General features: G+C 38.8%; 1 protein-coding gene and 1 non-coding gene across 2 annotated transcripts; one reads left to right on the forward strand and one right to left on the reverse strand.

Moving 5' to 3' along the window:
• Positions 1-1676: 1676 nt before the first annotated feature.
• On the reverse strand, positions 1677-22428 carry LOC126792216 (uncharacterized). Its single transcript, XM_050518680.1, has 5 exons — positions 22230-22428; positions 9875-11440; positions 8763-9373; positions 2128-2404; positions 1677-1999 (listed from the first exon to the last, which is right to left on the reverse strand). Exons 1-5 carry the CDS (start codon positions 22426-22428, stop codon positions 1677-1679), a joined length of 2976 nt encoding a protein of 991 aa, XP_050374637.1.
• On the forward strand, positions 13615-13721 carry LOC126793016 (small nucleolar RNA R71). Its single transcript, XR_007672002.1, has one exon. It is a non-coding gene; the product is annotated as a small nucleolar RNA R71 (small nucleolar RNA).
• Positions 22429-23882: the final 1454 nt, after the last annotated feature.

Consider the following 23882-nt stretch of genomic DNA (forward strand, 5'->3'; position numbering starts at 1 on the left):
AACTCAAACAACTAGAAGAAACTAAACTGTGAATTAGAAAACAACTTCAAAACTAATATTTGAAAAGGTGGACACTATCAAAATAGAAAGCAATTTAAGTTTTGACATTCACATGATCTTCTAGTTTCAATTCGTAGACTTCTCGAAACCAGATCTATTCAGTTAAATAAGACGAGATTTGGAGAATGAATTTTCTGATATTTATTCATCTCATACTGGAAACTCTATATAGATAATACATTGGACTACAACTCTATGTACTATGTACTACCATATACATAATAGGTAAGTACTACCTACATGATGTATATCCGTAAATTATATTATATGACTCACACTGACACTCCCCCTCAAGTGGGCGCATACACATCAACTATGCCAAACTTGCTAAGTGAGTCATAAAACACATTATTAGAAACTCATTTAGTACGTATATTTGCAAGCTGCTCTTCAGTAGGGACAAAATGGAAGCTAATGATCTTTGCATCTAGTTTCTCTTTTATGAAGTGACGATCCACCTCCATGTGTATGATCATGTTGTACTGGATTTTATGATATATCAATTGATGCTTTATTGTCACAATACAATTGCATAGTACTTTTCAACTTAACACTCAAATCACGTAGCAGATTTCTCAGCCACAACAATTCACACACTCCATGAGCCATACCTCTATACTCAGCCTCAACACTCGATCGGGTCACAACTTTTTGCTTGTTACTCTTCCATGTGACCAAATTACCTTCCACAAAGGTAAAATAACTTGATGTCTACCTCATGTCTGTAATATTTCCAGTCCAGTCTGCATATGTAAAACCACTAACCTCAATAATGTTGTTGTGTTTAGAGAACATTATTCCTCTCCCTAGAGCTGACTTCAAGTATCTCAAAATTCTTACATAGCATCCATGTGACTCTCACTTGGATTATGCATGAATTGACTCACTAAACTCACTGCATAAGCAATATCTGGTCTAGTATGGGTCAAATAAATCAAGCGCTTAATTAACCTCTAATAGCGAGCTCGATCAGTTGGTGTCTGGTCTGGATACTTTACTAGAAGATGGTTTTGCTCAATAGCAATAGGTGTGCAATCTAACATACTTGTCTATGTTAACAAATCAAGTATGTACTTCCTCTGACACAAGTAGATCTCGTCTCTCCCCCTTGCTACCTCAATCCTTAAGAAATACTTGAGATCCCCCAACTCCTTCATCTCAAACTCAGAAGACAACTGTCCCTATAGCCGATCCATCTTTACAGTATCATTGTCAGAAATCATTATGTCATCAACATATATAATCAAAGCTAATACATTCCCTTACTGGTGTTTGAGAAACAAAGTATGATATGAATTACTCTGTTTGTAACCAATCGTCCGTATAAATTGTGAGAACCTCTCAAACCAAGCACGAGGTGACTATTTGAGACCAAATAGAGACTTTCTCAATTTGCACACAAAATCACCAGAAGAAGTAGTTACGTACCCTGGAGAAAGACTCATATCACACAGTAAAATGCGATTGTAACCAAATGCGGGGGTGAACCATATGAATTCATGGAATGAATAACCTGCCTTTGCTTAAGGGGATAGCATGTCGCAAAATGGAATGCGCAAAAGAGTGAAAGCCTCTTAAGCTAACTCTCTATGAAGAAATGCATTATTGACATCAAACTATCGGAGTGGCCAATTCAAACTAGCAGCAAATGAAAGGAGAACTCGGATAGTGTTCATCTTTGCAACATGAGCAAAAGTCTCATCATAATTAATACCATATGTCTGAGTAAACCCCTTCGCAACAAGACGTGTTTTATACCTACTTATTGATCCATCCGCATTATGCTTCACAGTGAACACCCCAAAACACCCAACAACCTTCTTGCCATGTGGTGAAGGCACAAGTTTCCAAGTATCATTTTTCTGCAATGCCTCCATCTCTTCCTCCATTACTTTCCTCCGTTTTGGATCCACCAATACATCCTGCACTTTGTTAGGTACTGATACAACATATATTTGATTAACAAAAGATTCATATGACTTTAATAATCTCTTAGTGGAGATATAGTTGGCTACTAGATATTTTGATCTGGCATGTAAACTAGGTCATATCTTTTGGGGGGTTGACCTCTAGTAAACCTATTTGGTAACACATATTGCCCACTATTAGACTCACTACTAGTACAAGTGGATGGATATACCTCAGATGAGTGATCTTCTACACCAGTAAGTTGTTGGTCGGGGGTATTAGTGATGGCGGGAGGGGTAGTTGTTCTCTCAACTATTGGTTCTCCTTCTAGAACCTGGGTGTCTGATGCGTCTACCTCTGGTGGAGCTTCTACCACTGATGTTATCTGATAATCTGAAGTTTCCACCTCAGAATGAGTTTCTGCTACTGCTGGTACCTGATTATCTGAAGTTTCCACCTCATAATGAGTTTCTGCTACTGGAGTCAAAGTATCTCCAACAATGACTCTTTATGATTCCTCCCCCTCGCCATGATACAACTCTTAAAAAAATAAATTCTCCCCTTGAAGGGCTGGATCAGAGGAGGTAAAATAACTCATGTTTTCAAAGAAAATAACATCCATAGTGACATAGTACTTTCTGGTGGGTGGATGATAACACATGTATCCTTTCTGATTGCTTCCATATGCAACAAACACACACTTGATCGCCCGGTGATCCACCTTTGACTTTCTTTGGCTTTTAGGGACATGAAAAAAAGCCACATAACCAAAAACATGGGCAGATATATTGTGAAAAGAGGGAATAGATACATGAGATGCAAGAAACTGAAGAGGGAATTTTTCCTAAAGAACACTAGATGGAAGACGATTGATAAGATGAGCTGAAGCTGTTACAACATCACCCTACAGATAGTTAGACATATGAGCACTAAAAAGAATGGAACGAGCCATGTCAAAGAGATGCCGGTTTTTCTTTTCGGACACTCCATTTTGCTATGGTGTTCGTGAAAATGTGGTTTGGTGAATAATCTCATGATCTTTCAAAAACTGTTGAAAAACATGACTGACATACTCCCCCCCCCCATTATCAGAACGGAGAATCTTAATGGTACTTTTATACTGTGTTTGAACATAAGTGTGAAAAGCTTGAAAAGCAGGAAAAACCTTATTTCTGGTTTGAAGAAGAACAACCCATAACGATCTAGTGCAATCATCAATAAAAGACACATAATACCGCATACCCGTGATTGTAGGCTCTTTGGAAGGTCCCCAAACCTTAGAATGAATTAATTCAAAAGGAGTATGACTCTTAGAAAAGCTCAAAGAATAGGTAGAACGATGACTCTTAACAAGGACACATGTTTCACAACTCAAAGAAGACTCATCCACACCAATAAACAAGGAATGTATGTTTTTTTCATAACATGGAAAAGATAATGTCCCAATTAGCGATGCCACAACCAAATTTCACTTATCTGATTAGAACTTGCAGTTAAGGAAGTGCATGGATGTGCTCTTGGCTTAGCTCCTGCATATGTCGGATCCAAGTGAAACAATCTGCCCCTCAACTCCCCTGACTGAGTATCTCACTGGTGAGATGATCCTGAAAAATCACATATATGAGAAAAAATGTCACAAAACATAGAGATTCAGTATTCAATTGGAAAACAGATAACAAGTGATGTGATAAGTCAGGTACATAGAGAAAATTATGGAGTTCTAAAATAAGAGTGATCGAACTAACCCTCTCCTTAGCACAAGAAAAGTCTCACCATTAGCATTAGTGACTGTAGACACATGAAATTTAATGAAGTAAATCATCTACATTAAATGATTAAATCGACTAAGAACCCAACAAAATTGCACACGTGGCCCAAAAGTCAAACAAAGTTAGAGCGGATCCGAATAAAACTCGTGTAAGCACATAAATAGATGATCGTAATCGAAGATACGTGATTCCGACTTAAATCGAAAATTGAATGTCATTGACGATTCAAAATGGTAATCAGACATTTGATTAAATTAATAAATTTCTTAACGGTTATAATTAAATTAATTATTTTATGCTTAGTTTTGTTATGAGAATAACTCATTTTAAATTAATCAGAAAATACATATTGATTTAATTATAAAATTAAAGAAATATTATTATTTTAGTGTCATTAAAATATTCTATAAAATAGAAGCATTGACACTATAAATATCTATTGCAACATGAAGAGAAGGGACTTGAGAAAAAGAGAGAAAATCACTTGAGCAAGAGAAGAGGTACTAGAGCTCAAGAGAAGGACCCTTCGACTTCAACACAAGAGAGAGCAAGATCAGTCTCGAGAAATCCCGAAGTCTCCAAAGTCCACGAATAATCATCAAGCTACCAAATCGCTCGTTCTTCATTAAATCCAAATCCAAACTCAAGTCCATGAAGAATCATCGAGCTATCAAAATAGCTTGTTCTTCATCAAATCCAAACTCAAATTCTCAAGATCAAGTGCACGTCACCCTTGAGCGAAGTTACATATGAAGATAGAACCCGAGGAGTTCACAAAGATTGTAACCTCACGCTTGATTATCAATAAATTACACTTTATTTGTATACGTGTCTGCATTCTTATTTATTTTCAGATTCTCGTTCTACAAATTGGCACGTCCAGTGGGACATTTTTTGGTCTCTCATCTCATTCTATGAAGAAATCTTCAAATTTGTTGTGCGATGGCTTCCAAGAACAACCAAGCCGTTCCATTGATGAAATCTAAGTCCACAACCGCGAGGTCAAGCGGAGAGGCCGAACCGATCAAGAAATCCAAACAAACATTCTCCAAATGAACTGATTCCCCATGTCACTCGGAGCGTGGCTAGAGCTCAACCCACGACATTTATGGCACTGGCTAGTAAGCCTCGTCAACCAGTCATCACCTTAGAGAGCTTGGGAGCAATAGAGCATGTCTTTCAGAATGGGAAGAAGCAAGTGTCAAAAGAGAAGGAGCCAAATGAGCAATCTCCTCTATCCGTTCATGGTGATGGCCCTATCTTAGAAGACGTTTTCTCTGATGACGAATCAAGCACCGCATCATACCATGGAATTCCCAAAGAAGATGGCGATAACTTTCATTCTATGGCGCATGAGTCGTCTTCTGACAATGCGGAGGTCTTGGTGACGGGGACATCCACAATCGAGGAGCATCGTCCCATTTCACAAAAGAAGTTAAAGAATGTCCGGCTTCCACGCCTATCCTCCAAGTTGCCTCTAATGCTGATGATGAAGGATGTATATTGGTCACCCGGAGAATAACTCGCAAAGGTATGATGTCAAATTCACTGATTGCCCAACCAAGTCCTAAGAAATCACCTCTACGACAAGAGGAAAATGGACGAGGACGTTTTGAGACGAAAGTCGTTCCATATTTTTGATGATTGCTCGATTGCTCGACATCAATATTTAACCCTGAACACATCATAGTAGTATAAAGCAAGAGGGTATCGTTCACAAACCGGGGATCCAGCCAGGGCTTAGGATCACAATACTTACACGAATTCATAAAGGTTTTAAGATTTGATATAGATTTTGGATTGAGTCAATAAAACAGTAAATAAAACCTAAACTAATATATACATGTGATCAACCAACCAACACATAAACAATCACCAAAACAAATCATATAAAGAACAAAGACCATCGAATTCCCTTCTCATTCATGTTCATGCCGTAGGTATCAAGGATCCAAGCTAAGTTCGATCATGCATCAAGTTCCTACTTGGTTCCTAATACATGGATACATTCGAGCTTAACTACTTGTCTTGTTACGAAATCTAACATACCAATTCATCATGCAATTACTTATCACATAGAGAAATCAACATGTTTTAAGTACCTATCCACTGCCGAACTTAGGATCAAAAATCGGTGAAAAATCAAAGAACAATTAATCCACTACTTGTATCATAATCGTACTAACTTTGAATGATTAACATATGCAACATCAACTACTTGTCTCAATTACACATGCAATATAAGAACAAATCGAAAATTGATCAAGAACATGGAACAAGAACTCACGGCATCAAAACAGAAATCCTTGAATGAGAAATCGAAATCTTTATAACATACACAATTCGAAAGAACAACTATCTCATAGACAAGATTAAATTGAACTTTAACAAAACAAAAACAGAAATCATCCAAGAACAAGAAAACATAAAACCGAAATAAGACATGAAGATTATAGAGTTACACTTTGAAATAATCCTACGGGGTTTATTCCAAGCAAACAAAGATACTAGGCTACTTGCTTCGAATCCAAAGGGTGGAAAAGGATGAATTTCGGTTTTAGGATTTCTTGGAGGATGGAAGAGTGTTTCGGCAGAGCTATGGCTTGTATTTGTGTGTAGGCTGATGATGTTGCTGAATGGAGAGGCCGGCCTCTATATATAGAGGTTTAGGAAGCCTTCTTGCCGTGCCATAAGGAGATAGAATCCAATTGGGAAACTGAAATCCTCTTTGTTATGGATTTGATTTATGTACTCCATATCCAACTTGATGTAGGAAACCAAGTCCAATAGGGAGATCATCATTAGGCTGCACGGCAACAATCTTGATCCAACTAGGAGTAGCTAGGCCGGCCTCCTCTTCTCCTTCTTCAACTCGAATATGATTTCCTTGTTCAACTAGGAATGCAACTCGGCAACTCTTCTTTCTTTCCAAATATGATTTGTCTTTCCTGAAAAGAAATCGTCGATTAAGAAATAGGAAAGAATGAAAATAGGAAAGTAGAGTCCTAGTCGAGTAAGGAATCCTAGCTCAATAAGGAGTTCTAACACTTGGCATAATTTCATCATAAAATCATCTAAAATCGAAATAGCTCTACTTAAAACATACATATGACAAATATGAACCTAAAACAACTAAATAAGAAGTAACAAAGCATAAGAATAGGGCATATAAACATTAAGAACGTCACACTCTGTGCTACTATCAACAACCCCACACTTAGACTTTGCTAGTCCCTTAGCAAACACTAAAAAGGGAATCAAAACAGAAAACGAAAATCAAAACAACTAACATTAACAACACAACACTAATGCCTTCAACATTTTGTCTCAGAGATCTTCAAACTCATAGCATCAAGAATAACACTTAATCGGAATAGATAAGATGAATTCAATGGTTAATAAACATGAGATTTCGTTTAACAAGTAAGACATGGCAGAAACAAAGATGAAATTAAGCTCAACATGTTCAAAACAAGTTCAAATTCAACTCACATAGGATATGCACTCCAAATCTTTTCTCTCAAGAACATGGCATATGCTTAAAAGCTTTTCACACACAAGAGTTATGAACATAGTGAAAATCGAAAACCTCATGAAAGATACCAATCATATGCACAAATGAACCCAAACCATAAGCTTACTTATGAAACAAACTCCACAAATCAAGAGCTACTCATTTTAAGAATCATGCGGATCTTTAGAAAAGGGATGGCTAGGCTCGGCATGGACATTATTTTTCAGAGTAAAGGAATCACAAAGGTCATCCTCAAGAATTAGCAGAGCAAAACATCCACCTTATGTCGCCATACTCCATAAAACAAGGGCCAAATATCATCATGTTGGACCCATTCTTCACTTAAAACATTGTGAAAACGAACAAAGGCTAAAATATAACATTATTGAGCCTTCAACAAATACATCACAACTCCAAATTCACAAAAACAACATGTATGCCGAGATCTTCATTCAATCTTTCATTTTTTTTTCTTGCCGTGCATCATGAATCTTTTCTTTTCTTTTCTCACGGTATCAATACATTGTTTTATCTTTTTCATACTCTTTTCACGGCATAACATACATACAATAGCATAACCCCACACTTGAATCAAATCATCACTCCATATTACATCAAGAATCGGCTCTGCCAAGCCTCAAAGACAAGGTAGAGATATAACTATACTAAGCAAGGATATAACATGTTGGTAACGAAAGAAAAGGCTTAACGTAGGCTCAAAGGGGTTAAAACTAAGGTGTCCCAAGCAGGGCTCAAATAGGGATGTACAGCTTTTTGGCTTTAAGTGGTGGAAATCCTAAAAAGATCCAACAATCCTTTTCAAAATCAGAGTATATTATGACATAAAGCTTCGAAAGTTTCACAAAGTAAGTTCTAGCATTCTCTAGTTCATTGCAATTCTATGGCATATGAATTGATCAAAATAGATGTAATGAGGTTATAAAGCCAAGAAACGATAGAATAAACTCTCCAAAGAAAGGCACAAGTATATGGCTCGAATCTCACATAGGTTCCATGAATCAAAACAAGTAAGGAACATGCTCATTCTGTACCTAAGTTTCAAAATCCTCATCTACTACATGTTTGTACAAAATCTACACATCGATTAACCATCAAATAACAATGAAGTTCATTCCAATATCATGCTTATCCATCAACCATAAATTCAAAGATCAACTCATCCTAGACAATCAAAGGCATACCTAGGACTCAAAACAAAAACAACTTACAAAACAACTTAAAATTCGAAAAACAGAACCAAAATGACACTAAAATTCGAAAATCAAAACAACAAAATTGAAACACATAAGCATCAAACAATAGAATACAACGAATGATGTATACCCCACCCCACACTTAAAACTTACATTGCCCTCAATGTACAATATGATAAGCAACTAAAATTAGAAAGAGATAAGGGATAAGAAAATGCAAACACTCGTTGACGGCTCCTTCATTGGCTTAAGTTAGAGTCTATAGCCTAGACTATCTCCAAATCCTCACTTGCTTGCCGTAGGATCAAGGAGAGATGTCTCCTCAATCACATGATTCTCCATATTCTCCAAATAAGGCTTCAAGCGATGTCCATTGACCTGAAATTCGGTGCCTTTCACCATACTCTTTATCATGATAGCACCTGAAGAAAAGATGTTAGTAATAATGAAAGGACCTATCCATCTAGAACGTAATTTACCAGGAAACAACTTAAGTCGAGAATTAAACAAAAGAACTTTCTGCCCAACGACAAAGTGTTTCTTCCTAATCATGCGGTCATGGAATGTCTTAGTCTTCTCCTTGTAAACCATTGCCGAATCATAGGCCTCATTCCTAATCTCTTCAAGCTCATGCAATTGCAACTTCCTATGTAATCCGGCCTCATCAATGTCCATGTTAAAGTTCTTCACTGCCCACCATGCACGATGTTCAAGCTCCACGGGAAGATGGCACGCCTTGCCATAGACTAGTCGAAATGGTGACATGCCTAGGGGAGTCTTGTATGCCGTCCTATAGGCCCAAAGAGCATCATCCAATCGTTGAGACCAATCCTTGCGTGATGGTCCAACAGACTTCTCCAAAATTCGCTTGATCTCACGATTAGATAACTCCACTTGTCCACTTGTTTGGGGGTGATAAGGCGTAGCAACCTTATGCTTGATTCCATACTTCTTCAACAACGCCTCAATGGTACGGTTACAAAAGTGAGATCCTCCATCACTAATGATAACTCTCGGCATACCAAACCTAGAGAAAATGTTAGAACGAAGGAAATCTGCAACAACTCGAGAATCATTAGTCCGGGTGGCCTTTGCTTCCACCCATTTCGAAACATTAACACAAACGAGTATATACAAGAAACCATTTGAGCTAGGAAAAGGTCCCATGAAATCAATACCCCAACAATCAAAAATTTCAACATGTATAATCGGTGTCATAGGCATTTGATCTCTAGATCCTAAGTTTCCCATGCGTTGGCACCTATCACAAGTCATGCAAAAATGATATGCATCTTTAAAAATCGTAGGCCAAAAGAAACCACATTCTAACACCTTAAGAGCAGTCCTACGTGAACCAAAATGTCCTCCACAAGATTCAGAATGGCAAAAAGTAAGTATAGAATGATGTTCATGTTCAGGGACACACCTCCTAATGATTTGATCAACACAATGTTTCCACAAGTATGGTTCATCCCAAACATAATACTTAGCTAATGCCTTGAGTCTATTCTTTTGAGCATGCGATAAAGTATTCGGAAATTGCTTAGAAACAAGATAATTGACAATATCTGCATACCATGGCTCACTTACCTCAACTCGAAAGAGTTGCTCATCCGGAAAGCTCTCTTGGATGGCCAAGGGCTCGGCATCTCTTACCAAACGACTCAAATGATCTGCCACAACATTGTCACTTCCCTTCTTGTCCTTGATCTCGAGATCAAACTCTTGGAGTAGAAGAATCCATCGAATCAATCTCGGTTTGGCATCCTTCTTTGTCATTAAATACTTCAAAGCTGCATGGTCAGTGTAAACAATAACTTTAGATTGAAGTAAGTAAGAACGAAACTTATCTAGAGCAAAGATCACGGCAAGAAGTTCTTTTTCAGTTGTGGTGTAGTTTTGTTGAGCATCATTGAGTGTTCGTGAGGCATAGTAGATGGCGTAGGGCTGCTTGTCCTTCCTTTGCCCTAGCACGGCTCCAACTGCATAGTCGGAGGCATCACACATCAACTCAAATGGTAAGGACCAATCCGGCGGTGCCATGATCGGTGCTGAAGTTAGGAGCTTCTTCAAAGTCTCGAATGCATGCTTGCAATCATCATCAAAGTGGAAGGGAACGTCCTTTTGAAGCAATGAACTCATTGGTCTCGCAATCTTGGAAAAATCCTTGATAAACCTACGATAGAAACCTGCATGTCCAAGAAACGATCGAACATCCCTCACACTTGTGGGGAGGGGTAAGTGACGCACAAGATCTATTTTAGACTTATCAACCTCAATTCCTCTAGATGAAACAATATGACCTAAGACAATGCCTTGCGTGACCATAAAGTGACATTTTTCCCAATTCAAAACCAAGTTAGTTTCTTCACAACGTTTGAGCACAAGTTCAACATTTTCTAAACAAGTTTCGAAATCTTCACCATAGACAGAAAAATCATCCATGAAAACTTCAATTTTAGAACCAATATACTCGGAGAAAATGTGATACATACAACGTTGAAACGTACCTGGGGCGTTGCATAAACCAAAAGGCATGCGACGATAAGCAAACGTACCAAAAGGGCATGTGAACGTAGTTTTCTCTTGATCTTCTTCCGCAACACTTATTTGGTTGTATCCACTATATCCATCAAGGAAACAATAGAAAGAGTGACCAGCTAACCTCTCAAGCATTTGATCAATGAATGGCAATGGCATGTGATCCTTCCTTGTTGTCGCATTGAGCTTCCTATAGTCAATACATACCCTATGTCCGGTCACTGTCCTTTGAGGCACCAATTCGTTGTCCTTGTTCTTCACCACCGTGATGCCTGACTTCTTTGGCACAACTTGAATGGGAGAGATCCACCTACTATCCGAGATGGGGTAGATCACGCCACAATCGTGCAACTTAGTGATTTCATCCTTTACAACTTGCATCATTGGTGGGTGAAGGCGTCTCTGACCGTCCTTAGTTGGTTTGGCACCATCTTCTAGCAATATTCGATGCACACACATGGTAGGGCTGATCCCCTTGATGTCGGCTAAGGTCCATCCTATTGCCGTCTTGTGTCTCTTCAACACTTCAATCAATCTCTCTTCTTGCTCCTCATTTAGTGCAGATGAAATGATCACGGGCAATGTATCCTCTTCTCCTAGAAACGCATACTTCAAGTGGTCCGGAAGAACCTTAAGATCAAGCTTTGGAGCTTGCACCACAGAAGGAAGATTCTTGTTAGTAGTTAAAAGAATTGGACTAGGAGAGACAAAGCTTACCTCACGTGCAACCTCAAGAGAGGTCACGTTCTCAAGAATGAAGGATGGCACGGCATTGTTTGCTTCTAACTCCGAAATGTTAGAACCATCACTTGTAAATCCGGCCCCTTGGGCAATGGTGAGTGCCAACTCGTCACTTGTCAAGGTATCTAAATAGTTATCTGCAAGGGAATCAAGTATGTCAACTGAAAAACAATCACTTAACTCTGAAAGAGGATACCTCATAGCTTCAAAGATGTTGAAGCTAATCACTTCACCATCGAACTCAAAGGTGAGTGATCCACTAAACACATCTATTTTTGTTCTTGCAGTCCTCATGAAGGGGCGGCCTAACAAGATAGGAACCTCCTTGTCATCTGCCTCCGTTGGCTCCATGTCTATGACATAGAAGTCGGCAGGAAAGATCAAGCTCGAAACCTGCACAAGAACATCTTCAACATAGCCCAAATGGACTTTGTTGGAACAATCAGCCAATCGAATCACAACATTATCACGTTTCAAATCACCTAGACCTAGGTTCTCATAGATATAGTGCGGCATTACATTAATAGATGCACCTAAGTCTAACATTATCTTCTCAAATGTCATGTTTCCGATTGTACAAGGGATAGAAAAACTCCCTGGATCCTTAAGCTTTGGTGGTAGCTTCCTTTGGAGTACGGCAGAAACCGTCTCACTCATTGTAACAACCTCCTTCTCTCGAGTCATCCTCTTATTGGTGCACAATTCTTTCAAAAACTTAGCATACTTAGGATTTTGTTGTATGCATTCAATAAGAGGCATGTTCACTTCCACCTTCTTGAAAATGTCGAGCATGGCTTGATCAGAGTCATCCTTCTTTTGCTTTGCAAATCTACTAGGCAAGGGAACACGAGGAAGATCATTAGTTGAAACCAAACCACTAGAGTTAGGATCCTTACCTTTGTTGTGCACGGCATGATCTTCTTTTGGTAGAGGCACGGCATCATTGGCTTTAGAGGAGGCAGGATCCTTCTCTAAGTCTTTGACATTGTAATTCTCGGCCTCTTGTCCTTTAGAAGGCACGGCCTTCTTGTGTTGCTGCATTGGCACATCCAAGGTCCTCCCACTTCGTGTCACCATGGCTTTCACATTCGGATTAGGCTCAGTTTGGCTTGGCAACTTCCCTCCTTCATGGATCTTGCCCATGAAATCGATCACTTGTCCCATCTGCTTCTTAAGCTCGGTTATGTCTTTAGAATGAGCTTGTTGACCTGTAACTAAAGCTTGAGTAGCAGAGTTTAGATTTTGTTGCCCTTGAGCAAGAGACTTCAAAAGTTCATCATAATTAGGTGAAGATACATTATTCGAACCATGAACATTAGAGTTAAAGGGAGCAGAACCTTGAGGTACCTGAGGCCTCACAAACAAACCTGAAGGACAAGGTCCTTGACCTTGAGCATTGGATGGTTGAGCATTGTTGCTCCAACGAAAATTTGGATGATCTCTAAGTCCAGGGTTGTATGTGTTCGAGTATGGATCGTACCTAGGCCTTTGTTGCCCCATAAAGTTCAACTCTTCTTCAGTCATTGCACCATTTGGACAATTGTCAGTCATGTGATCCTTGAAAGAACAAAAGCCGCATGCTTGAGGGTTGATGCTCGAACCATTGAATGCCTTGACTAGCACATCAAGCTTCCTTTCTAAAGTTGCCATCTGATTCCTTGCATCAACATCATACACCCCACGGCTCTTGCTTCCTCTCTTCTCCTTGGAACTAAATTGGCGATTGTTGTCAGCCAAGTCATCAATCAAGGTGTAAGCTTCTTGACCGGTCTTGTTCATGAAGGTGCAGCCACATGCCGAGTCCACCATGCTCTTATTGGTGGTGTCGAGTCCTTCATAGAAGAATTGCACCAAGTCATCCAACGAAATACCATGGTGAGGGCACTTCCTTTGTAGTTCCTGAAATTCCTCCCAAGCCTCATAGAGTGAATCACCATCTTTTTGAGTGAAGTTCTGAATCTCCCTCCTAAGTCTTTTCGTGAGTTGAGCAGGGAAGAATTGCTTCAAGAACCTCCTAGTCATTTCGTCCCATGTAGTGATGATTCCTGCAGGCAAAGAATACAACCAACGTTTAGCATCATCCTTAAGGGTAAATGGGAACAAAAGCAACCTCAAGCCTTCTTGAGAAAGATGATGAATCGATTGGAGCTTGCAAATGTCCAAGAACTCCCTAAGGTGAACATTAGGGTCTTCCATTGAAGAACCAGAGTACTTAGGCAGCTGCCCAAGCAATTGAACAGGAATGGAGAAGTTAGCTTCGTCAGGTGGAGTGAAAGCAATGCATGAGGGTGATTCCGGGGTGGTGGGAATGAATGCATTCTTAAGTGCTTGGAGCACCAACAGGAATTATGTCACGGTCCGCAATTGTGTCTAAGTCTGAATTGAAGACGAAGGGAAAGGACAGATCTTCCTCTTCTTCTGATCTAGGTGAAGAGTTTAAGATTGAATTGCTTGGAGATGCTTCGAAATTTAAAGGTCTACTTATGAAAGAGTTGTTTAAATCTCTAAGTGCTTGAATTCGATCCTTGAGCTCTTGTGTCTTCTTAGAAAATTCGGACATGCATAGTACCTGTTTATATGAAAGGTAACGAGTTAGCATTGAAGGATACATAATGGATACATAAAATTCGCGCCTTCCCTTAGTCATACACACACACACTTATGGGGGAAGGGCACGGCAACTATGTTGTTTACAAAGAGTTAGTTCTTTACGTTTTCACAAGTTCATACAATTCACAAGTTCTTTTTGCCATTTCAATGCTTGAATGATCGATTGATTCTAAGTTGTAAATCAAGGTTGACGTGCGGCCTAAGTATGGATGCCTAGACATAAGATCAAGTCTTTGTTTCAGAAGGCCTTTAGCTCAATCAGAGATAGTGAACATGGTAGGACTCATTTGTTGAACTACGGAGAGCGAACACCCTATCGACTCCATCACCGAGATGTATGTCAGTCAGTAGTTCTCTGAGATCCAATTTTGGTCCCATGCACCAGAGTAATAAGAGAGCGTGCCCCTTACTCAGCTGGACTTAACCTCATGTGTTAGACAAATCTCCAAGTGTTAATAAAAGCCGCCCTCGACCTCATGCAAACTCGAGAGCTAGCATGAAGGGTTAAGGCTAATATTAACAAAAGGGACTTTACCTTTTCCGTTCGATTTACAACCTACAACAATCATTCACTCAAGCACCAAAACAACAACCTAAGTTACATTACTATATGTTACACGAAATAAGAATAAGAATATACAAATGTACAATATAAACAAAGAATTCGTAGTAAAAGTTAGGGATCCATCTCTAATGGATCCCCGGCAACGGCGCCATTTGATGATTGCTCGATTGCTCGACATCAATATTTAACCCTGAACACATCATAGTAGTATAAAGCAAGAGGGTATCGTTCACAAACCGGGGATCCAGCCAGGGCTTAGGATCACAATACTTACACGAATTCATAAAGGTTTTAAGATTTGATATAGATTTTGGATTGAGTCAATAAAACAGTAAATAAAACCTAAACTAATATATACATGTGATCAACCAACCAACACATAAACAATCACCAAAACAAATCATATAAAAGAACAAAGACCATAGAATTCCCTTCTCATTCATGTTCATGCCGTAGGTATCAAGGATCCAAGCTAAGTTCGATCATGCACCAAGTTCCTACTTGGTTCCTAATACATGGATACATTCGAGCTTAACTACTTGTCTTGCTACGAAATCTAACATACCAATTCATCATGCAATTACTTATCACATAGAGAAATCAACATGTTTTAAGTACCTATCCACTGCCGAACTTAGGATCAAAAATCGGTGAAAAATCAAAGAACAATTAATCCACTACTTGTATCATAATCGTACTAACTTTGAATGATTAACATATGCAACATCAACTACTTGTCTCAATTACACATGCAATATAAGAACAAATCGAAAATTGATCAAGAACATGGAACAAGAACTCACGGCATCAAAACAGAAATCCTTGAATGAGAAATCGAAATCTTTATAACATACACAATTCGAAAGAACAACTATCTCATAGACAAGATTAAATTGAACTTTAACAAAACAAAAACAGAAATCATCCAAGAACAAGAAAACATAAAACCGAAATAAGACATGAAGATTATAGAGTTACACTTTGAAATAATCCTACGGGGTTTATTCCAAGCAAACAAAGATACTAGGCTACTTGCTTCGAATCCAAAGGGTGGAAAAGGATGAATTTCGGTTTTAGGATTTCTTGGAGGATGGAAGAGTGTTTCGGCAGAGCTATGGCTTGTATTTGTGTGTAGGCTGATGATGTTGCTGAATGGAGAGGTCGGCCTCTATATATAGAGGTTTAGGAAGCCTTCTTGCCGTGCCATAAGGAGATAGAATCCAATTGGGAAACTGAAATCCTCTTTGTTATGGATTTGATTTATGTACTCCATATCCAACTTGATGTAGGAAACTAAGTCCAATAGGGAGATCATCATTAGGCTGCACGGCAACAATCTTGATCCAACTAGGAGTAGCTAGGCCGGCCTCTTCTTCTCCTTCTTCAACTCGAATATGATTTCCTTGTTCAACTAGGAATGCAACTCGGCAACTCTTCTTTCTTTCCAAATATGATTTGTCTTTCCTGAAAAGAAATCGTCGATTAAGAAATAGGAAAGAATGAAAATAGGAAAGTAGAGTCCTAGTCGAGTAAGGAATCCTAGCTCAATAAGGAGTTCTAACACTTGGCATAATTTCATCATCAAATCATCTAAAATCGAAATAGCTCTACTTAAAACATACATATGACAAATATGAACCTAAAACAACTAAATAAGAAGTAACAAAGCATAAGAATAGGGCATATAAACATTAAGAACGTCACACTCTGTGCTCCTATCAATTTTTAGAAGCCTATTCGCCGGAACTTGTCAATACTTGCCTACAAAACAACCAAAGGTCACTTCAATGGCCACAAGTTGTGAAGTTAGCTCCAAAGAAGACGAAAAGTCTGAATCAAGAGAAATAGGTGCAAGTCAAATGTTAAAGAAAAATGAGGTATTGAAATAATTGGAGAGTCTACCTTTCCAACTTAGCCTCTCTGACTTGATGCAATTGCAAAAATCAACGAGATGCACACTTGTGTGAGTTGCTCATTGACGTAGGAAAACACTCCACAAGCATGAAGGAATGTGGCTTGTGTGATGCATATTGTGATGCCATTCACTTCACATATGATGACCTTCAATTGGGCTCTAAGCCACATAATCGGCCTCCTTTTGTGATAGGGTATATGAGAGAGCGGAAGTTGAATCGCATGCTCATAGACGGAGGGTCAGCACTAAATAATATGCCCAAGTCAACCATGTCTCAACTCGGCATCAACATTGATGAGTTATCAAGGAGTCGTCTCATGATCCAAGGTTTCAACCAAGGAGGACAAAGAGCGATAGGGATGATCAGACTAGACATGGACATCAGAGAGCTAAAATCAAACACCTCGTTCCATGTCATCGATGCGAAGACCTCGTACAACTTGTTGTTGGGACGACCGTGGCGCATACAAACTGTTAGAAAACGCTGGATATGACTTTGGTTCATCAAGCAAAAAGGACGACCAAGCAGCAGCAAAGAGGGCGCATGAGCTCGATGAACCACAAAAGAAGTTAAGAGAGCAAGGGGCAACAATTGATTCTTCTAAAACTGGTCTCGGTTTCACTTCGAGCAAGCCAATCAAAATTTCAAGAATGAGAAGGGCGGAGCGAGCCAATGTGCAACATATCAGTGTCGAGGTTGTTGAAGAGAAGAGTCAAGAGGTTCAGTCAACCCCTCACATTTCGTCGTTCAATCTCAATCGTCTAGTTTCTCGAAGAGCAACATCTGAACGTATTAAAGGATCAATCACAAAGGTGTTGGTTTTTGACCATGTGAACATGACAACAAGTAGAGGTTTAGTCTTCAATCGCATCGGTAGTAAAACCACTCGGCATTCCGTATTCAAAAGGATGTCAAGTTCAGACAAAGATAAGAAAGAGTCAAACTTCATTCCGCGAAAGCCTGCATTGGAAAGGATCCAAGCACCTAAGGAACGACAAATAAGCAAAGAGGAAAACGACTTGTAGTCAAGCAGAGAGCAAAGAAATCTGATGTCTTATCCCGTCACGCATGAAGAGGCATTGTGTGGTGTAAGTGGATTCCACGGATCACCTCAAAGTGAAACAACATAACATCATATTCACTGGCCAAAAAGGAACGGGGGGGGGGGGGGGGGGGAGGAGGGGCAAGCTACTATGGACGAACTTATGGAGATTAACTTGGGAACAGAAGGAGACCCAAGACCTATTTTTGTGAGTGCGGCTTTAAGTTCTGAAAAAGAAAAAGAATATCTTGATCTGTTGCTTGAGTACAAAGATGTCTTTGCTTGGACGTTCAAAGAAATACCCGGCCTGGATCCAAAGGTAGTAGTTCATCGACTTGCTGTCAAACTTGAGGCTCGGCCAACCAAGCAAACACAAAGACGCTTTCGAACAGAACTTATTCCTCAAATTGAAGCAGAAGTTGCTAAGTTGATTGCCGCAGGTTTCATTAGAGAGGTTCAATATCCCAAGTGGATCGCAAACATTGTTCCTGTCAAGAAAAAGAACGGACAAATCCGCGTTTGTGTAGATTTTCGTGACTTAAATGAGACGTGTCCAAAAGATATTTCATACTGCTAATCATAGAGCTCATGGTGGATGCGACAACCTGGCATGAGGCTTTGTCATTCATGGACGGATCATCAGGTTACAATCAAATAAGGATGGCCTTCGAGGATGAGAAACTCACTGCATTTAAAATTCCCAAAGGAATTTATTGTTATAAGGTCATGCCATTCGGGTTAAACAAATGCCGGTGCAACGTACCAACGTGCTACGCAGAAAATTTTCGGTGACATGCTGCACAAGTATGTAGAGTGCTATGTTGAGGATTTGGTTGTTAAAACAAAGAAAAGAAGTGATCACTTGCAAGATCTACGAAGAGTGTTTGACAGGTTACGCAAGTACCAGTTAAAAATGAATCATTTGAAGTGTGCATTCGGTGTCAGTTCTGGAAAATTTCTTGGATTCATTGTGAATAACTGAGGCATCGAGGTAGACCAATCCAAAATTAAAGCCATCCAGGAGATGCCAAAGCCAAGAAATTTGCGCGAGTTGAAAAGCCTCCAAGGACGACTTGCCTTCATTAGACGGTTCATATTGAACCTGGAGGGCCGTTGCCAACCATTCAGTCGACTCATGAATACCTCAACGTGCGTGGGCACGAGTTTTGAAGGACTAAGACACCGTGGTGAATGTGATGTGTAAAGTCTAAAACACTTTTATTGAGTGCGGTCATGTCTATGAATTGAGAGCAGTCAAGCGATTAAGTCGTTTACATTCTTCAAATCCGCCAGAAATCAACGCTTTTCGAAAACAGTCAAATGGCTAGATTGACTGCGACTCTCAAATTATTTTCAAAATCCTATAAAAATATTTTTAAAAAAGGGGTTCAAAATCAGACCATGATACTCCTAAATAAAATTAAAAAAAAATCATTAAAACATGATCGCATACTGTTGAAACAAAAAAAATTAAATATGCAAAGAGAAAGAAAGATGGAATGCATGTAAGCCCACGCCACTGCACAGTCAAGCTTATCAAATAATATAGTTTGATTGTAACTCATATGTGGGGATTCTCCTGATAAGAACAACAATTCTTGTTCCGTGTCTCAAGCCATATCAAATACCCTAGAGTTTCTTTGAAACTCAATGACGTAGCATGCTGAATATATAAAGAGGCAGACCCTTGCCTCCAAGAAAGAAAAAGGGAGAAAACACAAAAGGAGGAATTCAGAATCTAATCACCTATTCATTACCATAGAGGAAGGAATTTAATCCTGAGGTTGTTAATATGGTTGATGGATGCCAAGACATGGCATGCACTGTGCTCTTTTCTCCTTTTGATCTCCTTCGGCTTGAGAGAATTGTAGGAACAACTCAAGCCAAGAGAATGATCACATGGCCACCATTCCCATTACTGGGACTGGTATAAACCCAGCTAGAAGTTTTGGAGCTGCTGTTATCTACAACAAAGACAAACTCTGGGATGACCATTGGATTTTCTGGCTTGAACCTTTCATTGGAGCTGCCATTGCTGCCTTCTACCACCAATTTGTTCTTAGAGCAGGAGCAATTAAGGCCCTAGGGTCTTTCAGGAGCAATGCTTAGTTTCACTAAAGTATGATTTTCCACCCATGCTCATGGTCTCTAATTTTAAGAGAATAATATATAGCTAAAAATTGGAGGATTTCAAGTATGTTCCTCTCATGGCTCAAAACTTGGACAAAACTGGAGGACCATGAAAAATTGTAGATAAACATTGCTTCGTTGGGCAGGGGTGTACTTGTGATCCCACATTTTCTTTCTTTTGCAAGTATGTATGTGTTGCTGTTAATTATTTCTTCTGCATGTGTATCCTTATCTTTAATTTAATTATTGTTTACACTTGTAAGTGCGTGTTGTCATGATTATGGTGATGTCATCAGATAAAGTTAATGAAATGTGGGTTGTATAAAAGTGTCATACTTTGATTGTCATTGTAAGAGGAAGAAGGGAATATAGTTGGAAAAGTTGGAGCATAAGGACTGATTGATGAAGCACAGAGATAGAGAGGGAGAGAATAAAAGTGAAGGGTTCACGTGTGGATGGGAGGAAGGTGATGATGGAGCTAGTCTTAAGGTAAATCATTGAATGCAGTGGACAAAGTCAAGAACGTGCGTGTATTATTTTCTTCTTTTTTGAGAAAGGGAAGGTCCTTCAGAGTTCCGAATCCTTTCTGAAGTTGCCCACCATTCTGAAACGAAAGGACTGACAGAATAGAACCCCATTGTTTTTGGATGTTCAAGAACGTGCGTGTACTAGCAGTTGTCGCTCGTTTATATAAACATGATTTTTTCCGATAAGGGAAAGAAGCATTGTTTCGCTATTGATATCTAATATCATTGAATTTTTCGTACATTGATGCATTTGGTGGTGGTTAAGCTCTATGCAATTAAACAAAGCAAGATATTATATGCTTTTAAGCATAAGACATGTATATGATGGATTCATGACATAAGCAAAAAAAAAAGGGCTTTTTCAAATGTTGATATCTAAGCTAAAGGAGAAAAGTCAAAGCAGTGGGCTCACAATTCAACAAAGAACAAAGCTTTATTATAAAAGAGGAGATGTAAACTTTTTTTTTTGGCATTGTGACCTACCCAATCAATACCAAATCAAATAAATCGACAGAGAGGTGAATAATTTCCCTTCGTGTCAAACTAAATCTTGGAAGTCATAAGGAAATATTACTACAAAATTTGCGGAGCCTCGGAAGTTAGCTCCACAAAATTTTCAAATCAAAGTGCACACTTTAAGCTGCGCTTTCGGCACGTGACGACGACATGTCTACAACACGACTTGAAGTGGGGGCATTTGTAGACACATGAAATTTAATGAAGTAAATCATCTTCATTAAATGATTAAATCGACCAAGAACCCGACAAAATTGCACACGTGGCCCAAAAGTCAAACAAAGTTAGTGCGGATCCGAATAAAACTCGTGTAAGCACATAAATGGATGATCGTAATCGAAGATACGTGATTCCGACTTAACTCGGAAATTGAATGTCATTGACGATTCAAAATGGTAATCGAACATTTGATTAAATTAATAAATTCCTTAACAATTATAATTAAATCAATTATTTTCTGCTTAATTTAGTTATGAGGATAACTAATTTTAAATTAATCAGAAAATACATATTGATTTAATTATACAATTAAAGAAATATTATTATTTTAGTGTCATTAAAATATTCTATAAAATAGAAGCATTGACACTATAAATACCCATTCCAACATGAAGAGAAGGGGACTTGAGAAAAAGAGAGAAAATCACTTGAGTAAGAGAAGAGGTACTAGAGCTCAAGAGAAGGACCCCTACTTCGACTTCAACACAAGAGAGAGAGCAAGATCACTCTCGTGAAATCCCGAAGTCTCCCAAGTCCACGAAGAATAATCAAGCTACCAAATCGCTCGTTCTTCATCAAATCCAAATCTAAACTCAAGTCCACGAAGAATTATCGAGCTATCAAAATCGCTTGTTCTTCATCAAATCCAAATCCAAACTCAAATTCTCAAGATCAAGTGCATGTCACCCTTGAGCCAAGTTACATACGGAGATAGAATCAGAGGAGTTCACAAAGATTATAACCTCACGCTTGATTATCAATAAATTACATTTTATTTGTATACATGTCTAAATTTTTATTTGTTTTCAGATTCTCGTTCTACAGTGACATAGGACACTGATGGAGCAGACAACTCGGTAATAAAGTAAGATTTATCATAAGTCATATGATTTGAGACAACATATTCAATAATCTAAGTATCAGAACCAACAGAGTTAGAAACTTTCAAAGCCATACCAACCTTACTACCAGCTCGAGGTTTTGTAGTTACAAAAATGTTACCGTTTGTACAGTATTGGCCTAAAGCATGTTTGGAGTCGTGCGAGAACTCAACTCTCCAACCATTCTTGCCATCCAAATCTGAAATAGCATTCTGAGCATCTCTTATGTGGACAAAATCAATGAAAGCATAACTAGGTGGTCTCCTTGAAACCATATTATGCTGATCATTCCGAAATTACTGAACTCAATGTCAAGCTCTCGTTCTGAAACCCAAGAATCCAAATTACCAACATACAGATGAGACATTTTAAAAAAATGATATGAACATGACTTAGGTGAACCCTCACTGACGGTGCGCTTGCACTAACCAAAAGGAGAAACTGGGTCAGGCCAAACAACGAAATGGGCTGACAAATGTGGGTTGAAAAACAGTTGACGGACGAAGAGACCCAACGATCTAATCGATCGAGCAATTAGGTGTGACGATAGTGAGATCTGATGACGATGAGGAGTAGAGCGGTTGGAAATTGGTCTGGGTTTGAAGAAGACAGCGGTGCTGATAGGTAAGGACCAATAATAGTGAGATGCAGATGCCGGATCTTGTTGATTTTTGTAGGACAAAACTGAAGAACACTGACGCCATACTGACAACACTGACGCGGGTCTGGATTGACGGCACCGGACTGGGGATGCTAGAGAAGATGCGGCATAAAAACTCAATCTGGTCCTTGTCTCCATGAAGAATCGGACTGATTGGGTGCCCAAATTAGACTTTGGGTGCTTAAAGTGAATCTCGACGATGACTGGTTAGAATCTGACGATGACGACAAGAGAGGAAAAAACCCTAACAATGAGGTTTAATTCCACAAATCAATTGTAGTGGAAAAACAAAAAGACAAAGTTCTTTCAAATCTTTGCTCTGTTACCAAGTCAAATAAGACGAGATTTAGAGAATGAATTTTCTGATATCTATTATTCTCACACTGGAGGCTATATATAGAGAATACATTGTACTACAACTCTATGTACTACGTACTACTATATAGAGAATAAGTAAGTACTAATTATATGATGTACATCCCGAAATTACATTCTATGACTCACATTGACATATTCAAATAGACTTCATGTCTGTCTAAAACTCATTGACTGATCGGTTTAATTACTTGACATCAATATTAACCATGTAAGCATCATAAGTAGTATAAACCAAGAGGGTATCGTTCATAAAGCAGAAATCCACCCAGGGCAAAGAATCACAAACATTTAACAACAAATTCACCAAGAGTTTAAGAGATTTTGGGATATAAGTTTCAGATCAAACAAAAAATATAAAACCTAAACTAATATATACATGTGATCAACCAACCAACACACAATACATCACCAAAACAAATCATATAAAGCTAACAAAAATCAACTTGCATTCTTCCTAAGGTTCATGCCGAAACAAGTCAAAACCAACTAAGGTTGGATCTTGCAAACTAGGCTCCTACCAGGCTACCCATAGCATAGACACTTAGCACATTCAACTATTGCTACCCGCCATTAATTGAAATCTAACATATTTATCATACTACGCAATTCCAAGTCCACGCATATTGAATTCATTAAGTATGTCACCTACTTAACCAACAATCATGCAATTTCAAAAATCACATAGAAAAG

This window comes from Argentina anserina, chromosome 4 (genome assembly GCF_933775445.1).
Source record: "Argentina anserina chromosome 4, drPotAnse1.1, whole genome shotgun sequence".
Classification (NCBI taxonomy): Eukaryota; Viridiplantae; Streptophyta; class Magnoliopsida; order Rosales; family Rosaceae; genus Argentina; species Argentina anserina.